Genomic DNA, 14,411 nt, shown 5'->3' on the forward strand with positions numbered 1-14,411 from the left:
GTTTCGAGTAGGGATTTGAACTTGAATCTCCCCTTTCCAGCATTCTGTTCATTGTATGACATTGTCACTGTGTGGTCAAGTTGCAGATACTGTAGAAATGCTTGTTTGAACTCTATGTCTAAATTCAGGGCCACAGTGATTTTGGTAGTGGTAGCTGTGCTTTTTCCATCTCACACCCTAGGAAGAATAGCTATCTCAGACTGAGCCCCATCTTTCAAAATTAGTGCTGTAATGTCCTTATGCAGCGATAGTTTGCAGGTAGCCATGTTAGTCTAAAGAAAAAAATCAGAAAACAAAAGCTGTACAATACATTTTATCAGGTACATGAGGAAAATTTTTAGGTGGGTAGCTAAGTTGGTCTGCAGAAGAACAGCAGGATTTGAATCCAGTGGGACCTTAGAGACCAACAGGATTTTCAGGGTATAAGCTTTTAAGAGTCAGAGCTCCCTTCTTCAGACACCAGGAAAAGAATAATACACAACAGTACACAAGCTTTCTAATTCTGCCAGAGGTTTGAACTGGTTGCAGGTTGTCCTTGCTTCTTTTTTGGCATTTACTGTAGGGAAAATATTATTTCTTTATGACACTATTACAGTACCAATTATTTTGAGACTATAGCAGATAAGAGTTCTGCAAGAAAAGCCAGCTGCTTCATAAATGCTCTTATCCATTAGTTTGCATAAAGAAAAAAATTAAACTTAAAAAAGGGGATCCTCAAATAGTTCAGATGGTTTATTTTGTAAGCCTGATCATTGGAATTTCTGGTCCTTGGACAGTCTCCTTGGAATGAGATCACAATATTGCCAGAGGCAATATGCCTTTGTAGTGCCACAAAATACACAGGGCACATTTTGTGTTGCACTGGTTAGATAAGTCACTTAGAATGAAACATTCCAGAATGAAATACTCTTAAGAAACAAGGGATGGCTGCCATTGTGATATTCTGCTTGTGAGTTTCCTACTCACATTTGTTTGGTTTCTGTTAGAGGCTGAATGCCCCTTTGTGTGGTCTGGCAGGTCATTTCAAATGGCTTTAAACATGAAGCTTGTTTCATTGGTGTTGAAAAGAGTAAAGGCAATTAATTCCTGATTACCTTTCACAGCATTACTGTGAAAAGTGATTGCCTGGAGATTCTTTATCTGCTCCAGTGCAGGGGGAGAGGGCAGGATCTCTTGGGCTCCCCTGCCTTTTGTGATGGTGTTTTAGCTACTATATTAGAAGCCTCTGGAGAGCAGTTTGGCCACCAAATCTCTGTTCAAAGGCCTCTTATCTCCCCCCCCCCCGATTTGTCCATCATGTGCCTCCATGGCGGAGAAGTGGAGTCTAGTTTCCAAACCTGCATTGCTTTGTCTATCCAAATCTGTTCATGTTATAACCTTGTGTAGCATCTCTCTTGGGCCAGCTGGTTGCCTTCTTCTCTCTTCTGTCACATTTGCTTTGGTGTGATAATCCCTCCTGCCCACCAGTGTATCTTATTTCATCCCAAGAGTCCAAGTTGACTTAAAATCTGCTACATACACAGGCCAGCTGAGGGAGCTTTCCAGCCAAGTCAAAAGTGGCTCACTCACTAATTGTTTTGAAACGTCCATCATATTAGGGCTAATGTCAGGATCCAAAAGAAACCTGGCCACAATGGGAGCAGTGCACGTTCTTGAACTCAAATACTCACCAAGAATCACACTGAGGACTGGATTGTCTCTGCTGGAAGCCTTATTGAAGGCGGGCAGAACATCTACCCTAGTAGCTGTTTTTGAGTTGTAAAGATCCAAAATGGAGGACTAAGCAAGAAACACCTGAGAGCTCTCTCTGGCATTAAGGAGGTAGCAGAAAAGGTATGTTCCATCAAAGATGAGGCCACAGTGGATGATCATCTTCTCTCCTCACACAGAGACAGACTGGTACAGGTATTTCACTGGCCAAAGGGAGTTTGATTAGTGACTGGAATCGATGTGCTTCACTCATGTCCTGAGTTACATATGCAGTATCTCAGTTGCTATTCATTCCTGGGTGTGTGCGTGCATTGGGTGAGCCCTGCATTTGGGAGAAGTGGATTGACCCCTCATAAACATAGGATTGGGAGGAGAGGATTGATCCCTCATAAACATAGTAGCAACAAAGGGGGAAAAGTGTTGCTGTAGTTTTGGATATGTGTGGTTTTAAATAACATTCATGCAAACATAGTTGGGAGTTAGAAGGCTGCTGGTCTTGTTACAATTTGTAGTCTGATGAAGTGGAAGATTTCCTGACTATCCTGATAGTTGTGTGACCACAGAACACTATGAGTAATTTGTTCTGCATTCTGTGGGAAGAGGTGATGGCAGGGCTTTTTTTCAGGGGGAACGGAGTTCCGGAACCTCTTGAAAATGGTCACATGGCTGGTGGCCCCGCCCCCTGATCTCCAGACAGAGGGGAGTTTAGATTGCCCTCCGTGCCGTGGCATGGAGAGCAATCTAAACTCCCCTCTGTCTGGAGATCAGGGGGCGGGGCCACCAGCCATGTGACCATTTTCTCTGAGGGCAACCCACTGAGTTCCACCACCTCTTTTCCCAGAAAAAAAGCCCTGGGTGATGGTATGGCGTATGAAGACCAGTGGGACAGGTTAAACTGAGCAGATAGGGCTTATGGATTTCATGAAGGACCCCGCCTTCCCCATAATTTGTGCACTGATCTGCTTTTTCCTAAAATGCAATTTTAGTGTTCCTGTGATGAAGTTGTGAACAATTCGACGTAGAAGTTAGAATAAGGTTCTGCACATTCCTTCATGAATCTCAGCTTTCTCATGGAAGGAAGTGAAAGTTCAGTTTATTCTGTCTTAAATCACACTGATTTAATTTAAAGTAGTACATCTATCTGGTTGAAATTACTATCAGAATTAAATATAACCCTGTTTCCAGTCAGACTGAACTTGGCAAAGCCATTTTTAATCCGTAAGAGTTTTTTGCACGAGGTCTTAATAAATGTTAGCCAATTAGTTGTAAGTAATGTGTTTTAAAATGGTATCTCTACAAATAGGCCTCAAGCTGATTATTTATTATCTTTCCACCCAAACTCTTAAGAACAAGGGGTGTGTCCTTTTTGGAAATGCTTTGTGGTGTGTTAATTACTAGAGCTCAGTAAGATGAGCTGAACCGTCTGCTGACAAGTGTCGGCTTGCAAAGTGCTTATGTGATCAGTTATTTGATCTAACTGGTCATCAGCATTTAGGAATGGCTAATCCAAGGGAAAGCTCAGTTAATAAAATGAGGCAAAAGAAACTGCAAGTTTAATATGCTCTTACAGTACAATCGAATCAAAGTTAAGTTGTCTTAATAACCCTCCTAAGCTTAGGCAAGCAGCTTTCCTAATCAGGCACTTGGGATAAACAGGTCTCAGTTAAGATGTATTTGACTTCAGTTTAATGTAACACTATGCTTTTTTCAAAAGAAAGTGCCCTTTGTAGAACAAAAGTAGGGTTGACCATGGGCCAGTCGTGTACACTCATCCTTACCTATCTCATCAGTTTTGTGAGGACAAAATGTGATTGCAGAAGAGAGCCATTACTCCACTCTGGGATTCTTGGAAGAAGGATAAGATGAAAATGCATAAATTTTAATGTTAAACGTAAGCCCACATCTGACTTTAAAAGTATGTGTAAATGGTTATTGAGGCCCTCTGTCTTGGAACTACAGTGCTTTTTCCCTACCTGCTCACTTTGAAGAAGTTCAGTTAGTGAAACTTTAAAAGAATTAAAAAAAATAAGATAGGAGGGGAGGGGATTTTGAAGTTAGGAGGAACATGCCTTACATACTACTTATATCTCTTTGGCGTTAGCCATGACTTTAAATATGTTGGAGGGTCTGTTATATCAATGTGAGGGAGTTAAGTACCTGCTTAACTTTCTCATGGAAAACAAAGTGTCATCGTCCTTCTGTGCAGTTCTATGTTGGGACTGTGCATGGCCAGCTGTGGAGAGATTTTTCTAGCTTAAAATCTGTTAAGGGGACACTTGCTCCTACTGCACATGCACAGTAGTGTTCCTGCCAAAACGTGGTGGTTAGGGTGAGCGCCCCCAGATTCCCTCAGTCCTTCCTTCGCTGCCATCGAGAGAAGTTTGTTTCTGGTGTTCTCTTGTTCGCTGTCTAGTGAAATGTCTCAGTCATCGTTATTTTAAAAATGTCACCAGTGTGTGACAAAGATGACTCAGACTGACAAACATGATTTGTGCTTATTATTTTTGGGCGAAGAGCATAATGTATCTAGCTGCAGGCTCTGCCAGAGTTTTACACCGAAGGCTAGAAGTGACAGAGCTTTCCGACTGAAGGCAGCCCTTTGGAAAAAGGCATTGCTGACTCCGGATAAGCCAGCTGCTCAATAATTGACTGCCTCGTTGAGCCCCCACAAACCGATGAAGCACAAATCCGCTGTGAAAGGGCAGACTGCGACTGTGGAATCGATCCATTCAGTTCCGTCAAAGTGCTCTTCGAAACAGAAAAGACATCATTCCACGGTTACGAGAAAGTCTTCAGCAGAGACCCGTTCTGCTGCCAGAAATCCATTGTCGGGGTGCAGCAGGGGAGAAGTGTGGCACCAAAGTGTTGCTAACAACTTGGCTACTCAACCGTCAACTTCAGGTTTTTCTGAGGATGTGATCTGGATCATTCTGAATGCACAGAAACTCTCCACCAGAGTTTCTTACACCCAGAAATTGAATAGTTTTTCACACTGGTTGCAGCACACTGGGGTTTCCCTGTTTCCCTGTCCATTACCATATATTTTGAATTACCTAATGACACTGCACAAAATAGGGCTGTTGATTACCAGTATAAATGTTTATATGGCTGCTATCTCAGCTTTCCATGAAAGGCAAGACTCTTTTCCCACCACATTTCCAAGCTGTTTCTTAAGGGCTTATTCAAAACTTTTCTTCTTAGGGTCCCACCAGTTCCCCAGTGGAGCATATCTTTGGTGCTTTCCCAGTTAATGTTATCTCCCTTTGAGCCCTTGGCATCTTGCCCAATTTCCCTGTTAACTATGAAAGTAGTGTTCTCATTGCCGTTACTTCAACTAGACAGGTAGGGGAAATCATTGCTTTTCGGATTGATTCCCCGTTCTTGCAATTTTTTCCTCAGAAAGTTGTGTTACACATCAGTATTGAGTTCCTTCCCAAGGTGGTGTCCAAATTCCACTTACAGCAGAAGTTTGTGTTACTGGTGTTTTTTTCCTAATCCAACATCAGATGCTGAGAAATCATTACACACATTAGATCTCAAGAGGTCTTTATTGTACTATTTGCAACAAACAAAAGATTTTAGAAAAAGTCATCATTTGTCTGTTATGCTGGATCTCGTAAAGGACATTCAGTGTCCTCCCAGACTTCGTCAAGATGGATTGTTTCAACCATTAAACTGTGTTACAGAAAAGCTGGGGTAAATTGCCCTTTATTGGTCAAAGCACATTCCACACAAGCTCAGGCTGCCTCTGCTGCTTTCATCTGAGGTGTCCCTCTACAAGACGTGTGTCAAGCCGCAACCTAGTCTTCACCGCAACCTAGTCTTTGCCCTGCACGTTCGTCAAGCATTACTCTGTGGATACAAATGCAAAATGTAATTCAGCGGTGGGAAAGGCTGTACTTCAGTCGTTGTTTGACTGATCACTCACACCCTCCTCCATTGGTGAGTAGCTCACTATACTCCCTATGTGTGACTGCACAGAAGGATGACAATGAAAAACTGTTGCACTTACTTGTAACTGTTGTTCGTCGAGTATCTTCTGTGCAGGCACACATTCCCTCACTTCTGCCCTGCTGTGAGTGTTGTTTCACTATATTGTTTCTCTGGCGGCTCAGGAGAACTGAGGGAAACTGGAGGTGCTCATCCTAACAACCACGTTTTGGCGGGAACACTACTGCACATGCACAGTAGGGGTGAGTGCCCCCCTTAACAGATTTTAAGCTAGAAAAATCTCTCCGTGGCTGGCCTGCGCATGTGCAGTCCCAGTGTGTGCCTGCATAGAAGATACTCAATGAATAACAGTTACAAGTAAGTGCAACACTATTTTTTCCTGCCTTATTGTCACTTCACTCTAATTTTAGATATAAAATTCACCCTAATTTTAGATTTTAAAGAATATGGAGTATTCCTCTTACAGTAACAAGTGACAGAAGGTTCTTTAAAAAAGCATAAGGTCTATCAGTATTGGAAAAAATCTGTTTGAAAAGCTGCGTCAGCTCTGAGAATATTTCACTTGTTTTGTGAATTGTGTTCTGTAACTGGAACATTGCAGGTATCTCTAAATATTAATGCTTCAAAGAAATACGTGCTCAACATTTTAATGTCACATAGAAAACCATTTTGATGCACCAATGTGACTTGGATCTCTTCATAGGTCTGTCTCGTAATGTGAGACATCCCTTTTCAATCACAGCTAATCTGCATGTGTGGCATCCTCCTATTGGTCTCGGTAATAATAACAATAACATTTGATTTATATACTACCCTTCAGGACAACTTAACGCCCATTCAGAGTGGTTTACAAAGTGTGTTATTATTATTCCCACAACAACCATCACCCTGTGAGGTTGGTGGGGCTGAGAGAACTCCGGAGATCTGTGACTGACCCAAGGTCACCCAGGTCACCCAGCTGGCTTCAAGTGGACGAGTGGGGGATCAAACCCGGTTATCCAGATTAGAGTCCTGCTGCTCTTAACCACTACACCAAACTGGCATGTGTGATGGATAAGCAAACTAGAAGAGTTGAGAAGTATGCTTGCATACTGAAGAATTAAAGATTGAAAGCCATCTGGCATATTCTCTGTTAATATGCATAAATATGCCTTTCCATAACAATAATGGACTGATGTCTTTGCAACCTGGTCTTGCCAAGTAAATTCCTAAATTATCTTAAGTATATTTATTGTTACTGTACCTCCTCTGTGGGGCCATTGCAGGTGTAGGCTTTAGTACTTATGAACTAAGCAAAGTGAAGTACATCGCCTATTATGTGATTACAATAGGCATAAGATTATTTCCTCCTGGTTATCACAATTTGCCTCTTTATTTAAAAAAATGGAACGTGTTTCTTGTGTGAAATTAACATTCTCAACTTTCAAACTTTCTCTTTCAGATCTGTTTTCTTCTGTTTGCTATCCTGTATATTGTTTCCTACTTCATTATCAGAAGATACAAGAGGAAAGCAGGTAACTTTTTAAATATTGAAGTTTAATTATAATGAAAATGAGAATTAAATGACACTACTGATAAAATAGTGTATGAGATACACTGTCAAACTGCAAAAACATATTTCAAATGATGGGAATATGGCAGAGAAAGGTAGATGATGTTATAGCATGTTGTCAGTGAAATAATCAGTTAATATACTTAAATTTGTCTGACCTTGGCTAGTTCATATCTCTGTTTTCCTGCCTTTTTCAAACATGTAGGGTTTTTCTTTCAACCTTTAGCCTTCTGGCACCCTTGATTTGATTTTCTTGGCATTCATAACTATGCAGAAGTAGTAGCAGTGACCTGTGTTCTCCTGTCACTGAAAAGAGGTCATTAGGGTAAGATCCTGCCCCCAAAGCTTGGGAAGGAAGACTTTTCCTTCCGCTGATGTTTTCCTGCTTAGGACTCAGAGGCAGGAGTCTTACAGAGCTCCAAGAGGGGAGAAATCAAATATGTTCCTGTGCAGCAGCATGGTTGTTCCCATCAGGGTGTGCTGGCTGAGCCTCCTCTGCCTAGAGAGCATTCTGTAACAGCCTGAGCTTGGTTTGTTTCAGTGGCAGAAGCATGGCTATGGAACAGCCTCCCAGAAGAGGTCATGGATGTTTCTATGCTCCTGGCAAGGCTATAAAACAGAATAAAACAAAAGTCGAGTGGCACATTAAAGACTAACAACATTTATTTCAGTATGAACTTTCATAAGACAGAATGCAGATCATTTGGGGCAGTCTGAGGCTGGGCCAAAGGGACTATGTGCATAAAGGCAGAGGTTAATGTAATGGGGTCTAATGTTTTAAAATATTGTACGCATTATTTTGCAGGTTTTAATCATGTGATTTTATGTTTTATTATACTTCATTTTATGGTTATCCACCTTGGGTCCTGGCAGAGAAGCAGCAACACTTCCATAGCAAATACCAACTTCTTTTAACTCTACCTGAGCATTGCTCCTTTGGGGTCACACTGGAAGGGTTGGCCAGTAGCCAAATTCATGATGTACCTTCAACAACAGGCATACAGCCCAGCTTCCAGAAGTGGCTTAGGCGAGTCCTAGCTTACAGAAGTGGCTAGATATCCTCAGCAGGGCATGGCTTCTCAGAAGATACTCCAGCATCCTTATTCAAATCTTTCAATACATGTGAGCAAGACTTGGCTTGCCCATTTTGTTTTTAACTCTGGCCCTTTCATGCCTTTCCCGTTATTTTCTGAGGCATCCATTAAGAGAGACCCAGGACTTTTTTTCAGCTGAAACGCGGTAGAACAGAGTTCCGGAACTTCTTGAAAATGGTCACATGGCTGGTGGCCCCGCCCCCTGATCTCCAGACAGAGGGGGGTTTAGATTGCCCTCCACGCCACTCCAGCAGTGCGGAGGGCAATCTAAACCCCCCTCTGTCTGGAGATCAGGGGGCGGGGCCACCAGCCATGTGACCATTTTCCCCAAGGGCAACCCACTGAGTTCCACCACCTCTTTTCTGAGAAAAAAAGCACTGGAGAGATCTAAATCCGTTCCTCATAACTTAAAAACATTTTTCTTTACCAGAAGATCTCTGAGATAATGTTTTGAGGATCATAGAACTGATAGAGCCTTTTGCAAAAGTTTTGAGTATTCTGCCACAGCAGCGGGAGCTTCAGCAACATCATCTGTGTTTGCAAGAGCTACCCTTACATGGCCTATGAGGTTGTTCACTATGTTGGATGTCCCCTGTCTGGTCAGAGATGGACTCAAGAGGATCTCACATTCGGCTTTTTTGCCAGTATAGTGTTGAAAGTTACTCAGGTGGGATTTGATCATTGGTTCCTAACCTGGACCTGTGCATCATGTGATCATGCTCCTGAGTGATAATATGATCTAAGGCTAACGTAACAGTCATGCCCTTTTCCAACCAGAAATTGTTTTGGGATCTCTTCAGTTTTGTTTGCAGTAAAGGAGGATAAAGCTGGTCTAGTCCTTACCGTGGAAGATGATAAACCTTCCAGGTTTTGTTCTCTCTCGTCTGTCCTGGGGCTACTGCTGCATGCTTTAAATTGCACCCCATTTCAAAGTCAAGAGGCAGATCCCCTCACTAATGATCTAGTAAGAAACTCCACGACATTGCCCTCACTTGGAATCCCCTGGAGTCCTCTTTTCCAGTGGGAAGATGTCGATGTCTTGAGACAGGCCATGCGAAACAAGTGGACTCAGCAGAGAGTAAGGGGTACTTATTTTCTGGTGGCCTCTCATATTCCTTGTTCACCACTGTCAGCTCAGACAATCTGGAGAAGCACAATAGAATCTCCAAGGCCCGCAAGTCCTGGAGGTATGTAAAGAACCAGTCCAACTTCAGAAGTTGTCTAGTTGTCTTCATTGCTCTGAAGTGAAATGATTCTGTATTTGAGAGAAATTTCAGAATGGAAACACTCCGCTTGATTCTTAAAAGGCCGATCTTTGTTGGACCTAGGTTGCCTGCACAGTCCTGATTCACTCAGCTATGGACTTAATGTCTAGCCCTGTGCTTTATCCTGAGGCCGAGACCAGGATCTTTTTCAAAGTCCTAGTGGCTCTGTTAGCCCATCTCAGGATTGCAGCAGTGTGCATCAGTCCCTTCCTGGATGAACTACTGATTGGGTCATCTATTTGGATTATGGCCATCAAGATATTGGCAGTAATGGTTTGAGTTCTTCAGAAGCATGGGTTTCTGGCCAGCAAACCAAAGAGCTCTTTTCTGTCCTTCTAAAGGTTCTTGCATTTGGGAGCACTGATATCTGCATGGGAAACTTGCATCTGTGAAGGCAGAACATAAGCTCTCATTTCTTTAGTTTGTAACATCAGAGGGAGCAAATACTCATGGGGTCTGTCATTGGCCAGCCATCTTACCTACGACTTTCTGTTCTACAAATGGGTTATTTTGCTTACCCCACATGGTGACATTAATCTTCATTTTTTGTTCAGTTGTTCTGCAGCTGAAATGTGTATTCCCTCCTCTGTCTTTTACTTGTGGTAGGGAGTTACTGGTAGTTTGTGGAGATCCTGCTTTTGTGAAGTTTGCCAACTTGGGAGTTGACGTAAAGCCCTCCTCCTCTCCTGAAAGAACTACTCCTGTCCTCCTGGTCCTTTAGGAAAGGATCTCCCCAATGTTTAATGACCTTTCCCCCCAAGAACAAAAGAAGTTTGGTAGGTAGGAATTTGTGTTTTTATTGTTACTGGTTGACACTTCAACACACGCAATAAGGAAACAGGAATAATGGAATTCTGGGGGTAGTAGGGTATACATATTTTAAAGAAATGTAAATATTTCTGTAAAAAAACATTATTTAAGTCTAAAAAAAGATCCCAGAGGAGTAAGGGATGGCTTGCCATTTTCTGCAGTCTCATTTGCGGCACTGGCATGAGTATAATCTCTGTGAGTCCTCATCATTCTGTGACGTTCACTTTTAAACACCAGCGTGCAATTATGTCATAGTCATATAAAAATCACATACCAGAAACACTTACAGGATGTTTGGTTGATGTCTGTCCTTTGATTAGCCAGTGGGAAGTAGGTGCAGCAGTTTCTTTTGCCGATCTATTTTTAGTTTGTGCTCTGATTGCCCCCCCCCCAACTGGTACTCTATGTGATGCTGCCACCTAGTGACCAAATGTCTACATATTGCATATAAAACAGTGGCATATGGGGGGTCTTCTTCCTGATGGCACAAATGCCCGTAGTATTACAGTCTAAAAGTGCTTATTTTCTCCAGTGGTTTTAAACCATGTTCTTGGCCCAACTGATATGGATAGGAAGACTTGAAAAAAAATCTTGGAAGAATTCTGGAATGTTCTCTCCCCCTCCCTCCCATCCTAGTAGGAACGTCCAGAAGCAAATGAGTGGTGGTGTTATCAGTGCTACTGCATTTGACTGGATTACAAGCAGTGCTCTTAAAGACTTTATTCTGGATCTTATTTCAAAGGTTACAGAATAGAGAGCATCTAGGGTTGCAGTCTGTAAGTGAATTGCTTCTGCAACCTGGGGTCAAACGCTTTCTGAAACATGGCCCTGATGACTGCTCCCTTGTCTTGCTTCATATTCTTCTATTTTCTGCATATAGTAAGGGTTTTATGTCCCCCTCCATTTTCTCTGTTGGAAGAAATTAAGAGATTTTTAAGTGCCTTAACTTTCGACATTGCCTTTAAGGTTTTGTGTATTTGTAATTATTGTTTTAATATTTTATATTCTTTTGAAATCATGAAGCTGCCTTTACTGAACGGTGCTGGTTCATTTAGTTCAGTGTTACCTACCCTGACAGATGGTGGCAAGTATTTTTAATTAGTAATTCATATAGAATAACACACATTATTAGGAAGCAAGTATAGGATATCTTTCAATGTTTGCCAACATTTGTCTTTCTCAAAACAAAACAACTCTGGGAAAGTGTGTTTCATGGCCTCACAGTTTCTGGCTGCTTTACATTTCTGTGAAAGAAGAATGTTAAATTGGATCTGTGAAAGACTGTTAGATATTTCAGGTTTTATGCTATTAGTGTGTGTATTCTAGGAACTATTAGAACTCTGGGATGTAACACTTGCAGAGCTTCTATCTGGTGCTCTAGATCAGAATTCTGACTGTTTAATACAGTGTTATAAAAATAGGGTTGTTTTGAGGCAGTCCGCTGAAGCAGCGAGTGAGGAAGTATGCATGGTTCTCACACTGCTAGTTCTGGGTCTCATATGAATATGTCAGAAGCAGAAGTCACACCATGGAAAGATGTGTATGCTCTGCCCATGTAAAGGAGAATGGGTCTCTCTCTCTCGCTCTCTCTCGCTCTCTCTCAGGTATTTGTGTGTATTTCCCCTCCCCCTCCAAGTCTTGGAATCAGCGGCAAAAAAGCATGAGTAATCCGTGTTTCTTCTATTGTTGCATTACTAGAACATCTGAAGACACCCATAATTTGTCAAGAAGAATTATATTTTTGTAAAATGTGGCAAATGCCAATATAAATTCGTATACATTCAGAATATGAATTTCAGATTCAAGACAAACCAAAAACACAAAGATTGGGGTATTTTTGCTGGGTCTTGAGTCAAGTTGACTGGTTGCGTTAGGTTGTGTTAGAGTTCACAACCTTATATCATTTCTGCATTTATCTCCTCAGTAATGTTTATTTCCAGAGTAATGTTAGACAAGAAATAAAAACAAATAATAGTTGCTCTGTAACAAAACATAATGCAAATGTGCATTTTTTTTCAGATGAGCAAGAAGATGAGGATGCTATTGTCAACAGAATTTCGTAAGTACATCTTAAGGCTTGGATTTCTGCCTTTTCAGCATTATGCAAACAGTACTGAAGCTCTTATATTCCGCAGAAAAAGAATAGTGCTGTGCCTTGAGAGCATCCCACTACTCCTTAGTATGCTGCAATAAGCATGTATGATAGTGATGAAAATGTATGTTGTTGGGGCAGCTTTTAAACCGCTAGTTGGAGAAGGGTGACAGGACCTGTGGGTGGAATAAGCAACTTTTGACCTCCAGCTCTCCATTTTACTTTTATTCACTTTAAATTCTACTTTTTATTTTTTTAATTTATATTTCAGTTTATATACCGCCCATCCCCAGGGGCTCTGGGCACTGAACAGTTTAAAATCAATAAAAACAAGAAAATAACAATACTAAAATCAATATACAAAACAATAATGAAATAAATTAACCAAGTGCAATGGTGGGGAGAACCCCCCCCCACCCTGAAGGTGGGAGGCCGACATGGCACCACCCCCTTCAACCACTGAACGCCTGGCAGAACAGCTCTGTATTACAGGCCCGGTGGAACGATAATATGTCCCGCTGGGCCCGGGTCTCCTTTGACAGAGCGTTCCACCAGTCTGGGGCTAGGACTGAAAAGGCCCAGGCCCTGGTTGAAGCGAGACGGGCTTCCTTAGGGCTGGGGACCACCAGTAAACATTTATTCGCTGATCGAAGCGATCTCCGGGGAACGTACAGGGAGAGGCGGTCCCGAAGATATGCCGGTCCCAACCCGCTCAGGGCTTTAAAGGTAAGAACCAACACTTTGAACCTGATTCGGAATTCAACCGGAAGCCAGTGCAGCTGGCGCAGGACAGGTGTGATATGTGACTGGTAAGATATACCAGTCAGGACCCGTGCCGCCGCATTCTGGACCAGTTGTAGTTTCCGGATCAGGCCCAGGGGTAGCCCAGTGTAGAGTGAGTTACAGTAATCTAGCCTGGAGGTGACCGTTGCATGGGTCACTGTAGCCAGGTCCTGGGGCGTCAGGTAGGGGGCAAGTTGCCTGATCTGACGAAGATGGAAAAATGCGGACTTGGCAACCGCCGTGACCTGGGCCTCCATTGATAGGGAGGCATCCAGGAGCACGCCCATCATTTAACATCATTTAAGAGTCTTGAAATGACTTTTTCACAGAATCACTGGATATAGCATTGCTCTGGTGAGAGTATAAATCGGAGTACCTGTGTGCAGATGAAGATTTGTTGGACTTCCTATGGAACTGCTTCTTCAAAACATGTTTTATATAAACTCGAGTGCTTCAAGATTGTAAAATAAAATGGGGGACTTAGTGAGAGTCTCGTTGGAAGAGTTTGTCTAGTCACTGGTTGCCTCAGTTCCCTGCAAGAGAATGAGGAACAACGGGAGCTGCTGCAAGGAGCAGTGGGTGAGATTCTGTTAACAGCAGTTTTAATAGGGCGACTGTTGAATCGTTCTTCACAGATGTGTTTTTATTTAAGGAAAGGCGTAATCTGAGCTCTGATAGATTTATGTGCAAATGCCTTTTGTGAGTGCCTCTGGTAACAGAATTGCATCCCAACGATCCTGATTGCATGATTGGTCATGTCATTGTAGACGTAGCCTGGTCAGTTACCCCAAACGTGCCTAGCTATGCCGAGACCTTGGCCGTGTAGTAGCAAAATAGAAAAGAGTCCAGTAGCACCTTTAAGACTAACCAACTTTACTGTAGCATAAGCTTTTGAGAACCACAGTTTTCTTTTTTTTTTTTTGAAAAAATTTTTATTGGGTTAGAATCCATTATTTTTACATTTACATTCAATTTTCCCCAGATTTTTCATTTCTAACCCCCTCCCTTTCCCCCCTTTTGTTGACTTCCAACAGCTTTCCAACCCTTTGTCCCTTTTCCCTTACTTCTATTAAATTCCTCTATCTAAAACAAATATATATTCTCCATTATGCTAAGCAGTACATCCTTAACTACTTTTCTTATTATATACCCAA

General features: G+C 42.1%; 1 protein-coding gene across 1 annotated transcript in view; it reads left to right on the forward strand.

The window, feature by feature from the left end:
• LMBR1 (limb development membrane protein 1) overlaps positions 1 to 14,411 on the forward strand; it is a 95,841-nt gene that overhangs the window by 25,224 nt on the left and 56,206 nt on the right. The window contains exons 2-3 of the mRNA XM_054991107.1: positions 7,103 to 7,175; positions 12,402 to 12,441. Coding sequence (XP_054847082.1) covers positions 7,103 to 7,175; positions 12,402 to 12,441 — 113 coding nt within the window. The remainder of the gene's footprint in view (positions 1 to 7,102; positions 7,176 to 12,401; positions 12,442 to 14,411) is intronic.

Source organism: Eublepharis macularius, chromosome 11, assembly GCF_028583425.1.
Source record: "Eublepharis macularius isolate TG4126 chromosome 11, MPM_Emac_v1.0, whole genome shotgun sequence".
Lineage (NCBI taxonomy): Eukaryota > Metazoa > Chordata > Lepidosauria > Squamata > Eublepharidae > Eublepharis > Eublepharis macularius.